At 35.4% G+C, this 23,797-nt stretch overlaps 1 protein-coding gene and 3 pseudogenes across 1 annotated transcript; 3 read left to right on the top strand and 1 right to left on the bottom strand.

Annotated features, from left to right (window-relative positions):
* Window positions 1-357: 357 nt before the first annotated feature.
* LOC120216073 lies at window positions 358-1,216 on the top strand (annotated as a pseudogene).
* A 1,110-nt stretch (window positions 1,217-2,326) lies between these two features.
* Window positions 2,327-5,436, top strand: LOC120216072 (annotated as a pseudogene).
* Window positions 5,437-8,276: 2,840 nt separating this feature from the next.
* Window positions 8,277-18,468, top strand: LOC120215808 (dynamin-related protein 1C-like). Its single transcript, XM_039213362.1, has 17 exons — window positions 8,277-8,408; window positions 8,493-8,556; window positions 8,814-8,918; window positions 9,158-9,259; window positions 9,473-9,523; window positions 9,615-9,676; window positions 10,163-10,253; window positions 10,358-10,422; window positions 10,966-11,160; window positions 11,277-11,396; window positions 11,492-11,562; window positions 11,740-11,965; window positions 12,093-12,143; window positions 12,306-12,534; window positions 12,566-12,570; window positions 12,703-12,759; window positions 18,332-18,468. The coding sequence occupies exons 1-17, from the start codon at window positions 8,277-8,279 to the stop codon at window positions 18,455-18,457; spliced, it is 1,752 nt and encodes a 583-aa protein (XP_039069293.1). The 3' UTR covers window positions 18,458-18,468.
* A 935-nt stretch (window positions 18,469-19,403) lies between these two features.
* LOC120216071 lies at window positions 19,404-21,959 on the bottom strand (annotated as a pseudogene).
* Between the last annotated feature and the right edge of the window lie 1,838 nt (window positions 21,960-23,797).

Genomic DNA, 23,797 nt, shown 5'->3' with positions numbered 1-23,797 from the left:
TATATATATATAAATAATAGGGGGCGGGGCGAGGATACCTTGCCCCGAACCCAAACAAATCCCTAAATTTACCCTGATACCCGACCTAATATTATTCAAATCCGACCCGAACTTAGCCGGATTTCAGATTTCTCCGTTAGATTCGGTCGTCTGCCATTCCTATCTCATATCAAATTACCTCTCTGTTTTTTTGACTCTTAGTCAAAATTATCTCATATCCTAAACCAGTAAACCAAGGCCTCCCTTTTACCCCATTTAAAAGATGTAATTTCTCCAACGTCAACTAATTATCAATGATTAATTAAAGTAACTAAAAACACATTGCCTAATCACTCTTTTCACTCCGTCACTCTAAAATGGCAGCATGGTTTCTATCTTTACTCTTCACTCTCGCTTAATTGTTACCTGTATCTGGAAATCTTTTAAAACTGATGTATTTGGGCTGATTCTGAAACCTTAGCATTTGGATCTAATTAAAATTTTGGATGTGAAACGAATCACCTTCTGTTTGGATTCCCCCCCCTTTCGGTTTGTTTGCATTTTGTGCTTGAAGAAGTGGTGAGAGGAGGTTTTGGATCGGATATGGAGGAGATAGGCAGTAATGGGAGGAGTGAGTTTTTCGGTGAGGACGACGTCGACCACGGTGGGAGTAGCTCCGCCGCTGACGGTGCCGGCTTCGTTCAAGGAGAGTGTTGGGAAAGGTTCGTCGAGGAGAGCTGTTAGACCTAGCTTCGATGCGGATAATGAGCTCATTACGTTGCTTCACGGGTCGGATCCGGTGAAAGTTGAGCTTAATCGATTGGAGAACGAAGTAAGAGGTCAGAAATGTGTCTCGATTTAGTTGCCTACCCCCATTGGTTTGGTCCAATTTAGCTGCTATATACTTTACAGTTAACTGTATTTTATTTTTCCATTGCATTTTTTTGGATTGGTTACAGATAAAGATAGAGAACTGGGAGAAGCACAGCAGAAATTAAGGCATTGAGGATGTCTGAAAGGCAAAGAGAAAAGGCTGTTGAAGAGGTTGATTAAAACTGTTATTTTATTTTGAAAGATTATGTTTTAATTCTGTAAGAAATTAATTTTAACTGATGGTGAATACACTAGCAATACTGGTTGTTAAAGTAGTAATTTATTTTGAAAAGTTCTGTAAATTGCTAATTTTTTTGTGATTTATGTCTTACCTCAGTTGAATTACATTGTTTCTTTTTTTCTTCTTCATTAATCGTGTTCGATATTTTGGTAAAAAAGTTCTGTTCGAAGTTTAGAGGTGATACTGTTAAAAAATAATAAATCGATGGAAGATGGAACTGTTTGCTTCTGAAGAGTAGACCTTTGTATTTATATGAACTTGCTGTTTCTACCTGTTTATTTATTGCTGATAGTGAAACCGTGTTCCTTCTGATGATTGGAATGTTGGATTCCTGGCCTTCGGGATATAATTTACTGGAATACGATATAGATATAACTATTATGTAAAAGTCATGTTGGGTGGAATTTTCATCATTGTTATTTGTTGCTTTGTAAGTTCTGAAAGTTCAGTGATGTGCTGTCTCATCTAACAAAATTTATCTTTCTTTGGTGCTTTATCCAACTTCATTTTCAGGTTGCCTTGTAGTATCTGTATGTGTTTATTTTAAATCAAAGATTATGGAATTAATTCATTTCTTTGCATTTGTTTTGTTGCCTAGGTCCTGTCCGTTAATCTTACTGGATTTTCGTTGTTAAAGCTGTTGCAAGATTTCATACCTACCTGTAACCTAGAACTCATCTCATAGTTTACCTATTAGATTAAATGTTCTCCCTCCATTTATTTTCTAGTAATATTTGATCTCATGGCTGTTTGATGGTTAAGTGCCCTCTTTTTCTCACGACTTGCTATACCTGTATTAATATTACAATTGCTCCCTAATCTTGTCAAGGAAAACTTGTGTTTTTTTTGTATTTTTGCGGCTCTTCTAAACTTGTCAATGCTCTTGCATCAAACTTAGTTTATCGACCTTTTTTAGTCATTCAATATAAAATTAACTCAGAACTGTTGCAGTTTTGGAAATGTATGAAATGTGGTTTTATGTCAAATTGGAATTCTTGTAACATTTTTTGATTGAGATGGATTCTGACTTTGTCTTTTGTTTATCTTTGTATCATAGCTCACCGATGAGCTCTCAAGAATGGGGAGAAGCTTAAATTGACAGAATCTCTTCTTGAAAGCAGGGTAATGCTTTGAAGGTTTCTTCTATTATTATTACTTTTGGTTGTTGTGTTGCTATGTTTAGTTAATAAACGAGTCTTGCAGAACCTTGAAATCAGGAAAATAAATGAGAAGAAGGCATCCATGGCTGCTCAATTTGCAGCTGAGGCCACTTTGCGGAGGGTTCATGCTGCTCAAAAGGATGATGATATGCCCCCAATTGAAGCAATTCTTGCACCCTTGGAGGCTGAGCTGAAGCTTGCTCGGGATGAGGTATTTCTTGAATCTTTTGAACGATTGATTCTGTCGCATTAAGAGACTTAGAGATTGTCTGTACCTTTTGTGTGATGATTTCGTACTGTTACTTCTTTTCCTTCTCTTTGCAGATTGCAAAGCTTCAAGATGATAACAAGGCTCTGATCGTCTAACTAAATCAAAAGAAGCAGCTTTAGTTGAAGCTGAAAGGACTATACAAGTTGCATTGGTCAAAGCATCCATGGTGGATGATCTCCAAAATAGAAACCAGGAGTTGATGAAGCAGATAGAAATTTGCCAGGTATTCCAATGAATCTTGTTGTTTCCTTTTCTCAGGTGCATTAGGAATTTATGCATATATATATATATATATTATATATATATATATATTCTGCATTATCTGAAAACTATTTATAAAGAAAGTAACTTATCTATAACTTGTGCATGGTAGGAAGACAACAAAATTGTGGGCAAAATGCATCGCCAAAAGGTTGCAGAGGTTGAGAAGCTTACACAAACAGTAAGGGAGCTGGAAGAGTCTGTTCTTGCTGGCGGTGCTGCTGCAAATGCTGTTAGGTATTACCAGCGGAAAGTTCAGGAGATGAATGTAACGTGCCCATCATTTGAGTGCTCCAGTTTGGCCAATTCTTTTTGTTGATGTAGTCCTCTTCTCAAAATTAATGTTTCTCTGTTCCTTAGGACGAAAGAAAAACACTCGATCGAGAGCTGGCACGTGCAAGAGTATCTGCTAATAGGGTTGCTACAGTTGTAGCAAATGAGTGGAAAGATGCTAATGATAAAGTGATGCCTGTAAAACAATTTGGAAGAACGGAGAGTCTTGCAGGTTTTTGTGGATAGTTTCTTTTATTTGACTAAAACTATAGTCACATAAAATATTTCTGTTCTTTCGGACTTCATTTCTTCCAGGGAGAAATGCAGCAACTTCGAGAAAAGCTTGCTATAACAGAGCGTACTGCAAAATCTGAAGCTCAGTTGAAAGTAATAATCTGATATTGACAATTAGCATTCTATTGTCTATGTTGATGTTGCTGCTTCTGAAATAAGAGCCTTTTTTTCTTTACTTGCCAGGAGAAATGTCAATTGCGTCTTAGAGTTCTAGAAGAGCTTGAGAGGAGGATCTTCTAATAGTACTAATCGCAATACATCAAATGGAAGAAGCAATGGGCCTTCTAGGCGTCAGTCTCTTGGTGAAGCTGATAGCTTCTTAAAATTTGCATCCAATGGGTTTCTATCCAAGAGACCTACGAGCTCTCAACTGAGATCCTCTTTGTCTTCTAGTACAGTGTTGAAGCATGCTAAAGGAACATCAAAGTCATTTGACGGAGGAACAAGATCATTAGACAGCCAAAATGCTTGTAAATGGAACAGGCTCAAATACTTCATTCAACCAGCCTTCTGAAAGAACCAAGGAGGGCACCAAATAAAGAAAATCCTGATGATTTCCAGACAGTTGACAAAGAGGATATATTCCAGGAGCTTTGTATGATTTGCTGCAGAAAGAGGTCATGGCTTTGAGGAAAGCTGGTCATGAGAAAGATCAAAGCCTTAATAAAGATGATGCAATTGAGGTTAATACTCGTGTTCCTTCAACTCTGCCTTTTTATTTACCCTTCTGGATAATGCTCTAGTAATCCTCGTATTTTTCAGATGATCGCTAAGAAGGTGGAAACATTGACAAAGGCAATGGAAGTTGAGGCTAAAAAGATGAGAAGAGAAGTAGCTGCTATGGAGAAGAGGTTACTGCCATGCGTGTAGAGAAAGGACATGAAAATAGGGCCAAGCGGATTGGTAACTCAAAGGGATCTGCAGCTCAGCTGCTTTCTGGAAGGTGTTTTTTATATGTGGTTGTACAGATTTTAATGTTCCTCATTTCCCTAAACTGGTTAAATTAGTATCTGTAGTTGATTGCATTTGTCCTTTACAGGTTGTGGGTTTAGGGTCATGGTCACCTGTCTGTTCAACCCTTCACGTGCTTGCATTTTCTTTTTGCCTTGAATTTCAAAGTTAGCCCTAAATTTACATGTGATAAAATGAGATAGGTTTCTAATAGACAAAATTACTATCCCATTCATGGGCTCCATCTTAGGAGTAGATATGGGACATGTGACCTTGTTGGCCCAAGCTTTCTGAGGATCAAATTGAAGTGGTAGTGTTTATTGTCATCTATCATATCAAATTAATGCCTTTTCATTTTCCCATTTTCTTGGGGGAAAAAAAGTATGGAGCATATCTTCACTCCTTGTCAAACTTTTTTCTGATTTCCTATTCTGTCCTTGGCAAAAGGGGGAGGATGGTCCGGTGAAGCGAGTGAAGTAGTAAAAGCTAATAAGTATACATGTTCACTGCGTTTTATACTGTATAAGGCCAGGGTGTGCTTTGCGAGATTTTATATAGATTTTACTGGGAGTTGTTACACAATCATTCTAGTGATAATCTTCCTGGTTAAAACTCCGAGTATGTATCAATTTATTTCTTGTTTTGCCTATCTTCTCTTTGTTCACTGCAGTTGATCAGCTTTTGAGAATGTGCATAGCTAGATATTCTATAGATTTTACCAGTGATTGTCACTAACATTCTAAAGATATCGTATAGAGTGTGCATTGCATGACAATATGGATTACTGGGAGTGATCAGTTCTAATTTATCCACATTGTTAAATCATTTTTCTTTTCTGCCTAACATGTAAATGTCACCATGCTAGTTTACTTCTTGTTGGTTTCAGCTAACAAGTTCTGAAATTTATGCAGAAATGCATCTCAGAGTGGGTTAACACGCAGCACTCAATGACAACAATGTTTAATTCCAGAAGCCTTAGGAGTAAATTTGCATCAGGATCTAAGGGGGTCCCTTTTTTTATCATATATATATTTAAATGTTTTTTTTACCTCGCACTTGCATGCCGATTAACCTACGTTCATCGACATCAGCAAAGAGAAGAAATCAGTAATGCTTTCAAGTTCTGACATAGATTGCTTATTTTCCTATGTGTAGAGATGAGTGAAAAACGAAACAGATTAAAGGAACTATCGACTGTGGGCTAACCTTTCTTTTGAGTTGCCAATGGTTGTGCGGTTGTATAGGTAGGTCTCGATTCATCCTCCATCTTTCTTTTTACTTTTCTCGATGTTCATATTTGTAATCTGCAGTTAGTGTGATTTGTCTTTCAAGTTTGTTAATATTATTGTAACCATATCAGATCTGTGGTTTGAGTTATTCATTAATAGCTAGTTACTTTTGGTCATAAATCTAGAATGAATGACAATGGAGTTTATCTCTTTGGCTGTTTTCTTTGGATGCTTACATTTTCTTTATAATTTTGGGAACTACTTTACAGGGAAAAATGTTAATGTACATTGATTAGAGATCCTACAATATGTGCAATCATTATTTCTTCATGTTAAAATAGTGTTAAGAGATATAAAATTTTGGGTAAACTACATCAGATACCATCGAACTTTGGGTGTTGCATTATTTATACCACTGAACTTTTAGTTTTATTAATGATAATATTGAATTTTGATTTTTTTTTTAATTATACCATTAAATCGTTAATGCCATGGTGATGTGACTGATGGTTGTTGACGTAGACAACTCGCCAAATCGATGTAGTTTTGATCTGATTGTTAATAATTTAATAGCTTAGTGATATAATTGAAACGAAAATCTTTTCAATTTTTTCACTGAACTTAATACATTGGTTTTTTTTGTTATTTAGATGTTTTCTCACTAACGGCGTTGTAAATGAACTTTTATATTGATGCAAAACGACGTCGTTTTGGTGAAAACTTTGTTTTTTTTAAATGACATTGTTTTAACGCCGTTAACTATTTAACAATAGAGTGATAAAAAAAATTCAATGTATTAAGTTAAATGAGAAAATTGAAAAGTTTTAAAGTTCAATGAGTAAAATAGGAGAGAAAGTAAAGTTTAATGATGAAATTTATAATTTACTCATAATTAAAAAAGTATATCTGTTTCTTTATAGATGTTGGGTCGAAAACTTAACAATAATATTGAATGAATTAGACGAGGAACTAAGCTGACGTTTGGTTGGATGAAATCCCTTGGAATTGGTGGGAATTGGAATCCAATTTCACCACTTTCTCATGTTTGGTTCAAGTTTTCAAGGGAATTGGAATCCCTGATGGAATTTAATTCCATCAAATGAGGGAAAGTGAATTCCATAAAAAAATATGGAATTCAATTCCCTTGTTGGAGGGAATTGAAATTTGACCATACTACCCTCATCAATCTTTTGGTAACTTATTCATATATTAAATAAAAATATTTTTTTTATTATTTCGGGTCGGGTCGGGTTTCTAATTCATATATTCGGGTCGGGTCAAGTGAAACTTATTTTGGTCGGGTTAAAGGTGAAAAAAACCAGATCGACCCGAAAATATATATAATTTAGGTCGGGTCGGGTTAAGTCGCTGTTTTTATTAAATAAAAATAATTTTTTATTATTTCGGGTTGGGTCGGGTTGGATTTCTAATTCATATATTCGGGTTGGGTCGGATGAAATTTTATTTTGTTCGGGTCGGGTGTTTTAAGTATGATATTCGGGTCGAGTCGGTTCGTGTTTTTTAAGTGTGATATTCGGGTCGGGTCGGGTTCGGGTTTAGGGTGAAAAAACCGGACCGACCCGAAAATATATAATTCGGGTCGGGTCGGATTAAGTCAATGTTTTTATTAAATAAAAATAATTTTTTATTATTTCGGGTCGGGTCGGATTTCTAATTCATATATTCGGGTCGGGTCAGATGAAACTTTATTTTGTTCGGGTCGGGTCGAGTTTTTTAAGTGTGATAGTCGGGTCGGGTTTTTTTAAGTGTGATATTCTGGTCAAGTCGGGTTCGGTTTAGGGTGAAAAAAACCGGATCGACCCGAAAAATATATATAATTTTTCCTTATATATTTAGGAATAATTACAATAATACCCCTCTATATATAATTTTTTTCAATTAAGTTAATATTTTTATTGAATAAATTTTTTTATTATTATTTTGAGTCGTGTCGGGTCGAGTTTCTAATTCATATATTAAATAAAAATAGTTTTTGGTATATTTTTTGGTAACTAATTAACATACTCCGATTGGAATGTATTGAAATATTGCTCTATCTTTTGGTAACTTATTAACATATTATGATTGCGATGATTTTAACTTATAATGTTTATTAGCATGATTTTTATAATTTATTGAAATGAATAATCAATCAATAAAATGAAAATTTAATATTTTTTAATTTTTTATAATATATTACTACATGTAAGTTGTAAAATAAACTAAAATAAAGCAAAAAAAAACAAGAAGGACAATTTTTTCATTTTACATTAATGAAATCAAATTCATCTGACATGTCTGCGAACCAAACAGAATATGAAATTGGATTCCAATTCCATTTCCTGCCAACCAAACATAATATGAAATTGGATTCCAATTCCTAAATATTCTAATTCCTTCACAGATTCTAATTCCCTCATAAACATTCCAGCGAACCAAACGCCACCTAAGATTTTCACGTAAGAAATGGTATAAGGATTTAATTTTGTAAAAAAATATAATATGAGAATTAAATTTTAATTTTTAAAATAATATAGGGACCTTCTACGTATTTAAACCTTTAGCTTTAAAAAAACTAGTACAGATAAATATGAATACTCCTCCATGCAAAGCATCACTTCCGTTAAAATCGTTATTCGGTTTATTCTCTTCTTCTTTCCCGTTTCAAAACTTCATTTCCAATTTTTCTGATCCGACGTACGAACATACATTTCGATCCAAATCCTCAATTATTCTGGTGAAAAATGGCGACAATGACGAGCTTAATTGGGCTGATAAACAAAATCCAAAGAGCGTGCACCGTCCTTGGCGATCATGGCGGCCAAGGAATGTCTCTCTGGGAAGTTCTCCCTTCTGTTGCTGTTGTTGGTGGCCAGGTCAAATTTCATATTAAATCCATGTGTTTAATTTTATTTAATTTTTCATTTTTCATTTTTACACATTTTTTAATGGAAGATTAGAGCTCTGGGAAATCTTCGGTTCTGGAGAGCATTGTAGGAAGGGATTTCTTACCTCGAGGATCTGGTAAATTTTCGTGTCTTTTCCTGGGATTTTGAATTCTAATAATCGAGTGAAAAATAAGAAACAAAAAAATACTTCGATGTTGGAATTATAATGCAGTGTTATTACTTATTAGTTTAGTTAAATTTATGATTTGAAAGGTGTTATGAATCGTGATTATTTTGGATTAAATTGACACCTACCCCTGTGCTATGTGAAGCTAGTTGTGTATGCTTCTTTCAAAATCAAATTTCTGTTTTATTTTTTTCTTGCACTACAAGGCATTGTTACGCGGAGGTCATTGGTGTTGCAACTTCATCAGATAGAATCTGGGACTGAATATGCAGAGTTTCTTCATGCACCAAGGAAGAGGTTCACTGATTTTGGTATTTTGTTCAATTGTGATGCTCACTCATTTTGACATTTTACTTGGTTGTCTACTGATGTTCTCAAAATTATCCTTTCCATTTTCTAGTTCTTAGTTTATCTTCTCCATATAATGATTGTGCTCCATATTCATCCAGCTTTTTGTTTTCCTTTCATTAATCATTACTTTTCATGTTCTTATTTATCGAAATTCAGGTGATTATTACATTAATTATTAATGAGAATACTGTTTATGCAGCTGCCGTTCGTAAGGAGATTTCAGATGAAACAGATCGAATAACTGGGAAGACGAAGCAAATCTCTAATGTTCCAATTCACTTGAGCATATATTCTCCACATGGTCTGCACTTTTGCCTCCCTCTTAACTGTACAATGAATGCAAGTTATTCATTAAGCAAGAATGGTGAAAAACTAAAAATCATGAAAGATTTTATGATGCTTTTGCTAATATTAAGTTTTATGAACACTCTTTTGACATACCCTCACCAAGCCAATATGTCGACTCTTGTCAAATTCTGTATTGATGACTAATATGTTTGGTTTTGTTTGGCAGTTGTCAACTTAACACTCATAGATCTTCCTGGGTTGACAAAGGTTGCTGTAGGTAATAACAAAAGTTTATTTCTTTTTTAACAAGCTAAGATTTGATCTCCCTCTAAGCATGCAAGAAAAGGATTAATCTATTGCTTTTGCAGAAGGACAGTCAGAGACTATAGTCTCGGATATTGAGAACATGGTTCGTTCTTACGTTGAAAAGGTGAGTTGCTTGACTTTCCGATATCCGATCTAACTATATAGGATAGGATTTTGCGAAGGCCCATTATGAGATCGATTCTCCCAACTCAGTTTACTCCATTCACAAATGTCATATTCGAACTTGGGTTTTAATACCATGTTAAACATCCAATTTTAAACTGATTGGTAGCAGGTGGAGGGGCCCAATTCTAGTATAAGACAAACAAGAAGCCTATTATTTAGCACATGTAGGATAGCACCATGGCTCAAAGAGCCAAAAAATGGATTTTCCATGTGGGAAAAAGATGCTGGAACATAAACAATAAAGAACAAGTAACATAATTTGGGAAATAAACCACATTTGTCTTTTGGAAACATACTATGCCTTCAACCTGAAAGCAACTGGTTTTAGTTTTGGCCTTAATGTCTATTGGCCTTAGTTTAGTATCTCTTGTATCTTCATTACGTTCCTTATTCAGTTTCTGCTTGAAATTTTCAAATTTTGTAGCCTAACTGCATCATATTGGCTATTTCACCTGCTAATCAAGACATTGCCACTTCCGATGCCATAAAACTTGCAAGAGACGTGGATCCATCAGGTATTCTAAAAACTAGCTTTATGTACATATAAACTTTTAAGCATCGTTATGCAATATGAATTGTCCAATGAGCAAGTCAGTTTACCTTTTTATAATATTTTCAGGTGAAAGAACTTTTGGGGTGGTAACGAAACTTGATCTCATGGACAAGGGAACAAATGCTGTGGATGTATGTATTTAATCATACATACTGCATCAGTTGCTCAGTCATAGAATGATTGCATATCATCTGCAGCAAACGTTAAATGTAGATAGCAGTTTAGACAAAATCCTTCCCAGGGGCATTGAACATTACCATATAAGTCCATGGTTTTTTCCATATCTGCTTATTGCCTGATGTGTTCATTTTAAAACTAATTCTTTAATCTTATTTTTCTTTTGGATGTGGTATATATTTACATATAGTTGTATTGCATTGGTGCATCATTTTGCTCAGTCATAGAATGATTGCATATCATCTGCAGCAAACGTTAAATGTAGATAGCAGTTTAGACAAATCCTTCCCAGGGGCATTGAACATTACCATATAAGTCCATGGTTTTTTCCATATCTGCTTATTGCCTGATGTGTTCATTTTAAAACTAATTCTTTAATCTTATTTTTCTTTTGGATGTGGTATATATTTACATATAGTTGTATTGCATTGGTGCATCATTATATAAGATGTAAATCAGTCAGAAAAACTCCAATGTAGTTGATATAAATCTTTCAGGTTCTTGAAGGCAGGGCATACAGGCTTCAACATCCTTGGGTTGGAGTTGTGAATCGTTCTCAAGCTGACATAAATAAGAATGTTGATATGATTTTTGCACGCCGAAAAGAGCGTGAATATTTTGAAACAAGCCTTGATTATGGACACTTAGCGAGTAGAATGGGATCAGAGTATCTTGCAAAACTATTGTCTGAGGTCCTTTTCTGGTTTTGTTTAGTTGTGTGTTAATTTTAAATATTAATAACTCACAAAAAGCTTTAGACATCTAACTAAACGAGTCCTTATCTTTATGTTTTAATTTTCTCTTGCAGCATTTAGAGCTTGTTATCCGGCAGCGCATACCAAGCATCATTGCCTTAATAAATAAGACCATTGATGAGCTCAATGCAGAGTTGGACCGCATTGGCAGACCTGTTGCGGCTGATGGAGCGGTAACAGCGTAGATCTTTCGGAAACGGTTTGCTTAAGTTGTTAATGGATACTTCCTCTGTCAAGTTCACGCTAATTGTGTTAAATGTATGTACAGGCCCAGTTATATACAATTTTAGAACTCTGCCGTGCATTTGACCGTGTCTTCAAAGAGCACCTGGATGGAGGGTAAGGGTGAAGTGCATAAATTTTTTACTCTTTTAGTACTTAGAATTGAAACTTCTGCAATGGTTCTGTCAATAATTCTTATATTTAAAGCTAGTTCATTATTTCCTATTCCAACAATGTGGTTAACTATGCCATTTCCGGTAGTATAATTCTAAAAACAGTAAATTGCTGCTTCAGGCGACCCGGTGGGGATAGGATATTTGGAGTTTTTGACAACCAATTACCGGCTGCTTTGAAGAAGCTACCGTTTGATCGCTATCTTTCATTAAAGAATGTCCAAAAGGTTGTGACAGAGGCTGATGGATACCAGCCACATTTGATTGCTCCAGAACAAGGATACAGAAGGCTCATCGAGGGTGCTATCAGCTATTTCAAAGGGCCAGCTGAAGCCTCCGTGGATGCTGTAATGTTCATACTTGTGCTTTCAATTCTTGGTTATGAACTTATTATAGATGCAAACAGCAATTTCTTTTACTTCGAATAAACATGCTTATATCGGACTGCTGAATGTTGCATGCTTTGATCTTCAGGTGCACTTTGTATTGAAAGAGCTTGTAAGGAAGTCGATAGCTGAAACACAGGTAAATAGTTCTTTATGCACTACTTTTTATTTGCTAACTACTGAAATTTGTCACGTTAAAGTTGACCTTCATATCCACTACATTTTCTTTGTGAGATGATTCTAAGTTCTAACAACTAGTAGGATGAACTGTGGATAATATGCAACTTCAATGCACCTGCAGGAACTGAAGCGATTTCCGACGCTTCAAACTGACATAGCTACCGCTGCAAATGAAGCATTGGAAAAATTCCGAGACGAAAGCCGGAAAACAGTGTTACGGTTGGTGGAGATGGAATCCAGTTACTTGACGGCCGATTTTTTCCGGAAGCTTAATGCGGAACCGGAAAAGATTACCGGGAAGAAGTCTAGTGCAGAAGCAGAGAAGAATGCAAAAACAGAATCGCCCTCCGGTGAACGTTTGAGTGAAAGTTACCTCAGAAGGATTGGTATATGATTTCTTTTCTTTCTTTTTTTTTTAAAACTCAAACTGACACTTACTTGGACATGATAAATTGACACTTGAAGAAGATGAAAAAAGCAAATAAAAATTGAAACACATTACCTGTTTCTTGGCTCAGGGGGAGGCTAAGAGGTCACTGCTGAGCAACTTTTATGCTCAAGTAGGAAGGAGAGAGGTACGTACAATTTGTTTTACAATTTTACATTTTCGAAATACAATATTATCTTTCAAATTTTAAATTATTAATAATTAATAAAAATGTTTATGCCGGACACTGTCGGGGCTAGTAACCATTTGTTGTTGACTAATCACCGAAAGGTGCATATTAAATGCACCGAAAAAAAATGAGTTGTTTTGTTGATTTTTTGGACAATGGCTAAATCAAAATTTAGTCATTAAACTTTAGGGTATTTATAAATTAGTCCTTAGTTTTCAACTATAAATACCCTAGCTCATTTAGCTTCAAAATCATCCCAAAGCATTCTAGCTTTCTTCCAATATTAGAGAGATTTTAGAGAGTTTCTTGATAGTTGTTTTTTTTCCTTTTTATCTAAGAGAATTATCATTGTTTCTCCTTGGTAGATCGAGAGAGGTTTAATTCCTATTTTCTCATAGTGAAATTCTTCTACTGTTGCCCGTGGTTTTTACCCTAAATTTTTAGGGGTTTCCACGTAAATTTTGTGTCTCTTTTATCTTCAATTTTATTTTCTCAATTATCATTGCGATTTTGCTCTATCCGATAGCCGTCTCCGCAACAATTGGTATCAGAGTTAGATTAGAGTGTGTAATATCTGCTTATTGTCTTTGTGGTTGCCACCAAAAGGTGGATCCTCCAACATAAGAAAGTAAGAAGGTATTACCCATTCTTTGAAGGTTCCAGAGAACTATTCACGATAGTGAAATAGTGGGAGCTATCCGTAATAGAAGCTATGAAAACGAAATTTGATATTGAAAAATTCAATAGGAAATTTCTCACTGTGGAAATTGAGGATGAAGGCCATCCTGAGAAAAGACGGGTGTCTAGCGGCTATCAATGAAAGGCCGGTGAATTTCGCAGATGACAACAAATGGAACGAGATGGACGGAAATGCTATGGCAAACTTTCATCTAGCATTAGCAATGAAGTATTGTCAAGTATCGAGGAGAAGAAACAGCTAAGGAGATATGTGATCATCTTACAAATTGTACGAGGCCACATCGTTGCACAATAAAATTTCCTTAAAAGGAATTGTACACTCTCCGTATGCCAGAATCTACTTCAGTGACAGAGCACTTAAATACACTGAACACCTTATTTTCTCACTTACATCCTTAAGCTGTAAATAAGAGAACAAGAACGTGCTGAACTTCTACTTCAAGTCTACGGATTCGTATGATCAACTCATCATCAACTTGACAAACAATAATGTCACCAGACTAGTCTTCGATGACGTTGCAGCTGCTGTTCTACAAGAAGAAATCGGCGCAAGAACAAGGAAGACGGACAAGTAAATCTGCAACAAGCAGAGGCATTGACAACGATGAGAGGAGATCAACAGAACGTGGCCAAAGCAGCAGTCACAAACATGGTAGATAGTCGAGAAGCAAGAAGAATTTAAAGTGCTACCACTGTGGAATAAGGGTCACTTGAAGAAGGATTGTTGGAGTCTCAATAAAAAGTCCAATCCACAGGCAGTACCGCAAACACTTCAGATGATGGAGATGCTCTATGCTGTGAAGCGTCAACCACCGTGGAAGGAAGAAAACGATTTGCAATATATGGCTCATTGATTCATGAGCAACATATCACATGACCTCAAGAAGAGAATGGTTCCATCATTATGAACCTGTCTCAGGAGGATCTGTTTATAGTTGCAATGATCATGCCTTAGATATCGTTGGCGTGAGAACCATCAAATTGAAGATGTATGATGGAACAATTAAAGTGTTTGAGATGTCGGCACGTGAAAGGCCTGAAGAAAAATTTATTATCCTACGATTGTTGGATAATAATGCAAGCAGATTGAAACACAAAAAGGAATCATGAAGGTGTTCCGTGGAGCGCTTGTGGTGCTGAAAGGCGAAAAGATAGCTGCAAACTTGTACATGCTGAAGGAGAGACTTTGCTAGAAGCAGAAGCCTCTCTGTTGCCTCATGTAGTTCAGATTCTGCAATGCTATCATAAGAAACTTGGACACATGTCAGAACAAGGAATGAAAGTCCTTGTGGAGCAAAAGCTACTTCCCAGCTTAACAAATGTATCACTTCCTTTGTGTGAGCAATGTAACAATAAGCAACACCGGTTAAAATTCAACACATCAAATTCTAGAGGCAAAGTGTTCTAGAATTGGTTAACTCTGACGTATGGCAAGCACCGGTCACATCCCTAGGCGGAGCAAAATACTTTGTCTCATTTATTGATGACTACTCCCAGGAGATGTTGGTGTACCCTATTAAGAAGAAGTCAGATGTTTTGCAACTTTCAAAAACTTCAAAGCGCGAGTGGAACTTGATTCTGGAAATAAGATCAAGTGTTTCAGAACAGATAATGGAGGAGAATACACAAGCGAAGAATTTGATGACTTTTGCAAGAAGAAGGCATCAAAAGACAGTTCACAGTGGCGAACACGTCAACAAAGTGGCAGAGCGGATGAATAGAACCTTGTTAGAAAGAACACGAGCAATGTTGAGGGATGCAGGCCTAGAAAATCATTCTGGGCAGAAGCAGTCAATACCGCCTGTTATTTGGTGAATCGAGCTCTATCAACTGCAATAGAGCTGAAGAAAAATGGAGATGTACTGGTAAACCAGCTGATTATTCAAACCTCCATATTTGGAAGTATTGTGTACGTGATACAACTCCCAAGAAATCTCAAAGCTGGATCCAAAATCCAGGAAATGCAAATTCTTGGGGTATGTTTGATGGAGTCAAGGGGTATCGCTTGTGGGATCCCACTGCCCGCAAAGTGATCATTAGCAGGGATGTTATCTTTGTAGAAGATAAGCTACAAAAGAAGACGATGATAGCGCTGAAAAGTCAGACTACACATATACATGTGGAAAAAGAGGTTGAACAAGGATTCTTCTAAAGCAGAACCATCATATGATGAACAAGAACCAGAGAGTTCTGAAACTCCAACAACTCGTCAATCAGATCGTGTGAGAAGACGTCCCAATTGGCACTCAGATTATGTTATAGAAGGTAATATTGCATACTGCCTTTTAACAGAGGACGGTGAGCCATCAACTACTGCCTTTTAACAGAGGACGTGAGCCATCAACATACCAAGAGGCAATAAACAGCTCAGATGTTTTCACTATGGATGATGGCGATGCAAGAGGAAATCGAAGCCCTTCATAAAATAATACATGGGACCTTGTGCCACTACCACAAGGAAGGAAGCCAATTGGTAACAAATGGGTCTTCAAAATCAAGCGAAATGGTGACGATCAAGTTGAAAAGTATCGTGCAAGATTGGTGGTCAAAGGATATGCTCAAAAAGAAGGTATTGATTTCAATGAAATATTTTCTCCCGTGGTTCGACTAACAACAGTTCGAGTAGTTTTGGAAATGTGTGCTACATTGAACTTACATCTAGAGCAATTAGATGTTAAAACAGCTTTTCTTCATGGAAATTTGAAGAGAGATTTACATGCTCCAGCCTGAAGATTTGAAGAAAAAGAAAGAGAACTTGGTTTGTAGGTTGAACAAATCTCTGTACGATCTAAAGCAGGCGCCGAGGTGTTGGTATAAGATTTGATTCCTTCATTATGTGCCTTGGATACAGACTTAATGCAACCCTTGTGCTTATTTTAAGAGGTCTGGTGATAACGATTTTATTATATTGCTGTTGTATGTGGACGACATGTTGGTTGCAGGACCCAACAAAGATCATATTGAAGAATTGAAGGCACAACTAGCTAGGGAATTTGAAATGAAGGACTTGGGATCATCAAACAAGATTCTAGGGATGCAAATTCACCGAGACAGAAGTAATAGGAAGATTTGGCTTTCACAAAAGATTTACTTGAAGAAGATCTTGTCACGATTCACCATGCAAGATTGTAAGCCAATTTCTACCCCTCTTCCTATTAACTTCAAATTATCCTCCAGTATGAGTCCTAACAGTGAAGAAGAGAGGATGGAGATGTCTCGAGTACCGTATGCATCAGCAGTGAGAAGTTTAATGTTCGCTATGATATGCACAAGACCAGACATTGCACAAGCAGTGGGAGTGGTTAGTCGGTACATGGCGAATCCAGGCAAAGAGCATTGGAATACAGTGAAGAGGATCCTGAGATACATCAAAGGGACCTCAAACGTTGCATTATGTTACGGAGGATTAAACTTACTAATCAATGATTATGTAGATTCTGACTATGCAGGGGATTTGGATAAAAGCAAATCTACTACAGGATATGTGTTTAAAATTGCTGGTGGAGCTGTAAGTTGGGTTTCAAAATTGCAGTCAGTCGTGGCTACGTCCACAACAGAGGCAGAATATGTAGCAGCTACACAAGCCAGTAAAGAAGCAATTTGGTTGAAGATGCTATTGGAGGAGCTTGGGCACAATCAAGAGTATGTTTCTCTGTTTTGTGATAGTCAAAGCGCCTTGCATCTAGCAAGGAATCCAGCATTTCATTCAAAGACAAAGCACATACGAGTTCAATACCATTTCATTCGTGAAAAGGTGGAAGAAGGGACGGTAGATATGCAGAAGATTCATACCAAAGACAGCATAGCAGATTTCATGACGAAGGCGATCAATACCGATAAATTACTTGGTGTCGATCCTCTTGGCCTGTCAGAGACGTAAGCAACATGATGGTACAAGGTAGAAAGAATGGTGTGAAGTATGATTGTTCCAATCAAATCTTCAAGTGGGAGATTGTTGACTAGCACCGAAAGGTGCATATTAAATGCACCGAAAAAAATGAGTTGTTTTGTTGATTTTTTGGACAATGGCTAAATCAAAATTTAGTTATTAAACTTTAGGGTATTTACAAATTAGTCTTTAGTTTTCAACTATAAATACCCTAGCTCATTTAGCTTCAAAATCATCCCAAAGCATTCTAGCTTTCTTCCAATACTAGAGATTTAGAGAGTTCTTGAGATTGTTTTCTCCTTTTATCTAGAGAGAATTATCATTGTTTTCTCCTTGGTAGATCGAGAGGTTGTAATTTCTATTTTCTCATAGTGAAATTCTTCTACCGTTGGGTGTTTTTACCCTAAAATTTTAAGGGTTTTCCACTAAATTTGTGCCTCTTTATCTTCAATTTTATTTTCTCAAATTATCAGTTGCGATTTTGCTCTATTCGATAGCCGTCTTCCGCAACATTTGTCTCAGTGTCGGATATAATATAAATAAGGGTAAATTACAAGTTTAGTATCTGAACGATTAATTTTGGTCTGTTTTAGTACCTAAACTTTCAATTTTTTAAAGTCATATCTAAAGTTTAGTTTTTGTTTCATTTTAGTATCCGTGCAAAATTCAACGTTAAATTTTGAAAAAAAAATTAAAACTTTAGGTTTAAAACGAACGAATAAATTTTGAAAAAAAATTAAAACTTTAGGTATTAAAACGAACGAAACTGATAGTTTATTATTAAACGTATTAAGGTTTTAACGATAGAATATTAAATGAATGAGCAAACTTAAGTATGATTTAAGAAAATTGAAAATTTAAATACTATAACATATCAAAACCGACTAAATGTGTAGCTTACCCTATTAATAATTAAGAAAAATGTTGGTGATGTTTATGCAGAAGGAACGACTGAGTGCAATGCTGGATGAAGACCCTCAACTGATGGAAAGGCGAATGCAACTTGCCAAGCGTCTGGAGCTTTACAAATCCGCAAGAGATGACATTGATTTAGTCGCATGGAAATGAATATGATTCTTCAGATACGCCACATCTTCTCCCTTTTTTTTTATTTTTTTGGATTATATTAATTTGCAGATATTATTATTATTATTATTATTATTATTATTATTATTATAATGATAACGACATTTAAAAATCATATAAAATTTTTAACCGATAAGATTTCTGATAATCCGATTCAATAGAATGGTGGTGAAGATTGAATATTTTGTTTCTTAGCATTTCCCTTTGTCCACGATTTAGTTCAATGTTTATTAGTTTTGGTGATATATAGCTCATATGCGTAGAGATGGCAATTTAACTCAAAATCTACATTTCTAATTTGAGGTGATAAGATCGGATTCTTTTAAAATCATAATTTAGATTTAAATCGGATCATATTTATACTTTAAAAATACGAATCAAATCATAGTTGAGTTGATGATATTTTTTTTTGAGTCGGGTTAAATAAAGGATATAGAATTTTTAGATCAGACCTAATTTGAGTCGATAATACATATTTTATGGTTCAGATTGGATTGACAAAAAACCTGATCGACCCTAACCCAAGCTATCCCTTCATATGCACCATTATTAAATTTGGACATCAAAATTATCATCATTCTCCAATTTATTTATGGGTTAAAACTAAATGTAACTGTTTTAAATCAATAATCACTTACGGCGGATCCACCTTTCGTTTAGGATGGACAAGTATCCATCTTCAAATCTGAATTTTTTTTTGAGTACTTATCTATTTTATTAATTGTGTCTATTCTGAATTTAATTCTTTAATTTTGTGTCCAATCATTTTATATTGTTAACATATGTATGCCCTCAAAAATATTTTTGGATTCGTTCATTGATTATCGATAATTTTATTATTATAATCAAAACACTGAATATAAAAAATTAAAAATAGAAGTATAAGATGAATGGCATATGTATACGGACCAAACAGAATGCACCCAGACCAAGCATGTCAACGTGAAGTTCAGTGAAATATTGTCAAAGAAATCACCTTAGATATATTGTTCGAAGAAATATCGTGATGATCGACGAGTTTAAGTTCCGAGTCATGAGTCCGAGTCTTGCCTGCTCGCTAAGCACAACTCGTGTAGTTCATTAAGTACCCATTCCTCGCCGGTGCGTCCACCTAATACCAAGACCCTAGTCCCCCCGACAACACAAGTACTGTGACCCCAAGCAAGTTTCGGTGGTTGCCCGGGAACATTGAGAGTCCTCCATGACGGTTTCTCGTCTGAAGGATCGAGAAGGAAGAGCGAGAGAGTGCAACCCAGCAATTGACCGCCAAATATAGTTATCCTCCCGCAAGGCAGCTAACCGCAACGTGATCGAGTCGAGGAGGATGTATGACGACATTTTGGTTACTGATGCTGTTGAAAGCACTACAGTCCAGTTGCCTCCACTGTGGTTCTTTGTCCTCCAAATCGATAGTGTAGGCTTCACCCGATCGGAGTTGCAAGTTCCCACTCTTTGCGAGCCCTCCAACATAGAATTTAGTACTACTGTAAACCGAAAGTGAATGGCCCAACCTAGATGGAGGTGTCCATGTTGTTCGAATCTCTTTCCATATTGGTTTTTCAGTAGTGAGATCCAAGAGGTAAGTGTCACTTAGTAGCACCCCGGCATCTGCACACCCACCAGAAACAACCAACTTAGAACCATCGATCGTGCACGAGTGCCAAGATCTCGGGAGAGGGCTTCCCCACATACTTCTTTCCATGTAGGTTGCTTCGCATCCAAGTCGGAACAAAGACATCGTTGAGCAATCCTTGCCTTCCACACCCTCCAAATAACACCAACCATGACCCATTCAGGCACGAGAGTGTGTGGCCCCAACGCCCTGGAGGGGAAGATTCCACGCTCACCTGTTGCCACTCTGGATTTGAATCATCAAGGTCGAGAACAAATGTGTCATTCATTGGCTTCTTATTGACTCCCTCCCCTCCAAAAAGCACAAGTCGGTTCCCTGCTGCACATGCGCTAAAGTTGCAACGGAAGGCTCCACTGCACCTCTGACTGTCAGTTTCTTCAACAACTGCCTCAAGAGTAGTCAGTTCTCGGGTAAGACGTCCCCACCCCAACTTCTTAGTCATCGTTTCCAATGTACCGGTGACTTCTCGTCCCCAAGCATTTTGGCATACCATCTTCCTCACAGCTCGTTTTTTTAGTCGGCGTACCCTTCTGCAGACTGACCCAATAGAAGCAACATCCCTTGGTGTCAACCGGGTTAAAATGTTATGAGCCAAGACTTCATCGGAGAGTTGAAGTATCCCACACATTTCGTGATGATAAATGATCGATGGATTTCCGGTCAAATGAGAGCATTTGGCTGACTTATCCAACTGCTGATCACAAGTCTCTTTGAAAACCGGATATGATACATGGTTCAGATTCAGTTTTGCATCAGAAAAGACTTGAATACCGATAACGTGTGTGACAATACCATCATCATCATGTATAGGTGTAAGTTTTAATGTGTTCACGAATGGAGTGCCATCCTTCCTGAAATTCACAAGTTCACCTTGGAATTCAGTACCTTCTTCAAGACATCTCCGTATCTCGGAAACAACGAAAGGATCTACCAAAGGGTGCCGTCTTTGAGCACATCTATCTCTGTACTGTAGAAATCGACTAAAACAAAACAAAACAAAACAAATAAAACATCACACGAAGGAAGCATATATGGAGTATTGCTCTAGGGCATATTGAACAAATCGGTTAATATGGCATCTCAACACAAGTTATTTGATAGTCATAAAAGAGTAGACAATTATTGCAAATTTGTTAAACTGCTAATTTGAATCAAGCCAAAAAACTTGTTAAAAGTATCTCAAATTTCTATATATGATCTATTAGAGTTTGGTTAGATCAATTAATCCGTGAATTTGATAATTAGAATCTAGTTGGCGCGGTGACTTTCACGCACAATTATGAGTCCGGATCATAGCCATACTTTATCAGATAAACAGTCACTCCTTATTTTAATCAATATTGGTCACAGAAACTTACAATAACAAATAAAACTCCGTGAATAGTCAACTTTCTGCTAAAATTACTCCCACAACAGATCTGCAAATCTTATGCTAAAACCTAAAACTATATCCACATCGGAATTCAATTTTCTTCCTTCTTACTTACGTCTCATCATCAAACATTATTAGAGATAAAAAGAATAGCAGAAATCAAGATACGTTACCAGTTCCGGCCAAGGACTTCATCGCACGATAACCGTGAAACCTCGAAGACTTTGTTGACATAAATGAGGGGAAAATCAGGTTCAAGAGCATCGGAAACAACGAAAGAAGTCGGAATTGTAGGGTAAGACAATAGCCTTGGCTTCAAAGGAAGCTCGCTTTTTCCTTCTTTTTCTTCTTCCCTTCCTTCAAGCTTTTCTTCTTCTTCATCTTTCGGGAAACGATTCCGTTTTCCACTGCTTAGCTTTACTTCTTCTACTTTTAACATTTTTGCTTCTTTCTTTTCTCTTCTCGCCCTGTTTCTATGGGAATGTTGCTGGCTTTACTTCTCCCACGCTTCAAGCTTTGTTTTACTATGTACGAGATATTTATGTTTTGGATATTTATTACCCAAAATGCCCTTGTCTGCCTAACATATTTGCGATTTTAGGTAAACTACTTAGACCACTAATCATCAAAATTTTAAAATTGATATAATTATATTATTAAATTTTAGATGTCATATCATTTAATTTTAAATTTTTTATTTAAAATTAGTATAAGCTTGTATTTTCTCATATTTTAAATTAAAATAGGACTACAACAAAAATTAATTTAAAATTCAATGATAAAATTAATAAATATATTAAAATTTAATGATATTGGAAATAATTTATTTAAAAAATAATTTAAAATTTAAATATAAATATAATTAGCTCAAAATATGGCCAATTGAAAGCATATCCCAATTTTAATTAAAAATTAATCTGAAATCTAAATTAGTTTTTATTTTACAACGTTGCAATGAGATGCATTTTATGTTTATTTTAAATTATTTTCAAGCTAATAAATTTACTTAATGATTATTGTAACAATATTATTTTTGAGAGAAAAATGGGTATAATTTGCTTTGTCTTTATTTGTTGGGGAATATTTAATTTTATTTTTAAGATTTAATAAACTTTCCCCCAATTAACCCGTGCTTTTTAATCGAAAAGGAAGTGGCAATTTTGTAATTAAACGAGAATCAAGTGGCAAGAGAGAAGAGTGGAAGTCCACGTCGGAATAGTGGAAAACACGTGTCGAAGTGAAATCCAATAAAAAAAATATCTGAGCCGATCCTGCCACCTCATCCTTGTTCGCTAATACATGCATACATCTAAAAAACGAAGATATTTAAAATATATATTTATTTTTCAAAAGAATATATATTTATTTTTGGCTAAATACATATTTGATCCTTGTACTTTGATGAAATTAACGCTTAAACCTTTTTACTATTTTTTAAGTCAATTTAGAACTTGATATTAACTATCAAAACAAAGATGAAGATTATGTTATTCAGATTTAAAAATGAGTCTATTAATATAGATAATTCTTGATTTTTGGATTCCATAATGGTATCAATTGGTTTGTTGATAACGTATACGCACTCTGTACACGTAGTTACTCGAACCTAAGTTCACTAGAAAAATAACATTCTTTTTAAAAAAATTATGTGTCACTTAATGGTAGACACGTAAAAGTATAAAAAAAATTAAACATCTATTTTTTTTAAAAAAAAATTCTTTACGCACAAGTCAAACTTAGGTACAATTTGAGTATTGAACTTTGTATCAAGCCTAGTCTTAATATCTTATATATTAAATTTCACTTATAATTTTATTAAAATATAATAATATATATATATATATATGAAATAATATTTTTGTAATTGTATTGGGAGGTGATAAAATTTTCTTTAACCCAACCTAAAACTCAAATTTTATATAAAATATCTGATCAGATAGAAATTTGTCGGATAGAGTTTTATAAGGATAAATTACGTGTTTAATACTTAAGTTATCAATTTTTATATGTTTTAGTACCTAAATTTTTATTTTTCAAAATCATATCTAATGTTTATTTTTTGTTTCATTTTAGTACCTAATGTTTAATTACATCATTCATCACTTAACTATCTTCTCACTCGTATTTTTGTACTAAAGTTTAACGATTTTTCATTTAATTACTCAACTTTCAAAATGCTCATGTTTAATCACTCTCTTTTTTATTAATAATTTTTTGTGATATGATTTTTTATTATTATTTTATTAATATATAATTCGAGATAAAAAAAATAAGTTTGAAAGTTAGAGTGATTAAATTAGGAATAATTGGAAGTTAA

The sequence above is a fragment of the Hibiscus syriacus genome, unplaced genomic scaffold (genome assembly GCF_006381635.1).
Source record: "Hibiscus syriacus cultivar Baekdansim isolate YM2019G1 unplaced genomic scaffold, ASM638163v2 tig00110156_pilon, whole genome shotgun sequence".
Taxonomy (NCBI): Eukaryota; Viridiplantae; Streptophyta; class Magnoliopsida; order Malvales; family Malvaceae; genus Hibiscus; species Hibiscus syriacus.
The sequence above is the reverse complement of the archived record's forward strand: the minus strand, read 5'-3'. Positions and strand labels throughout refer to the sequence as shown.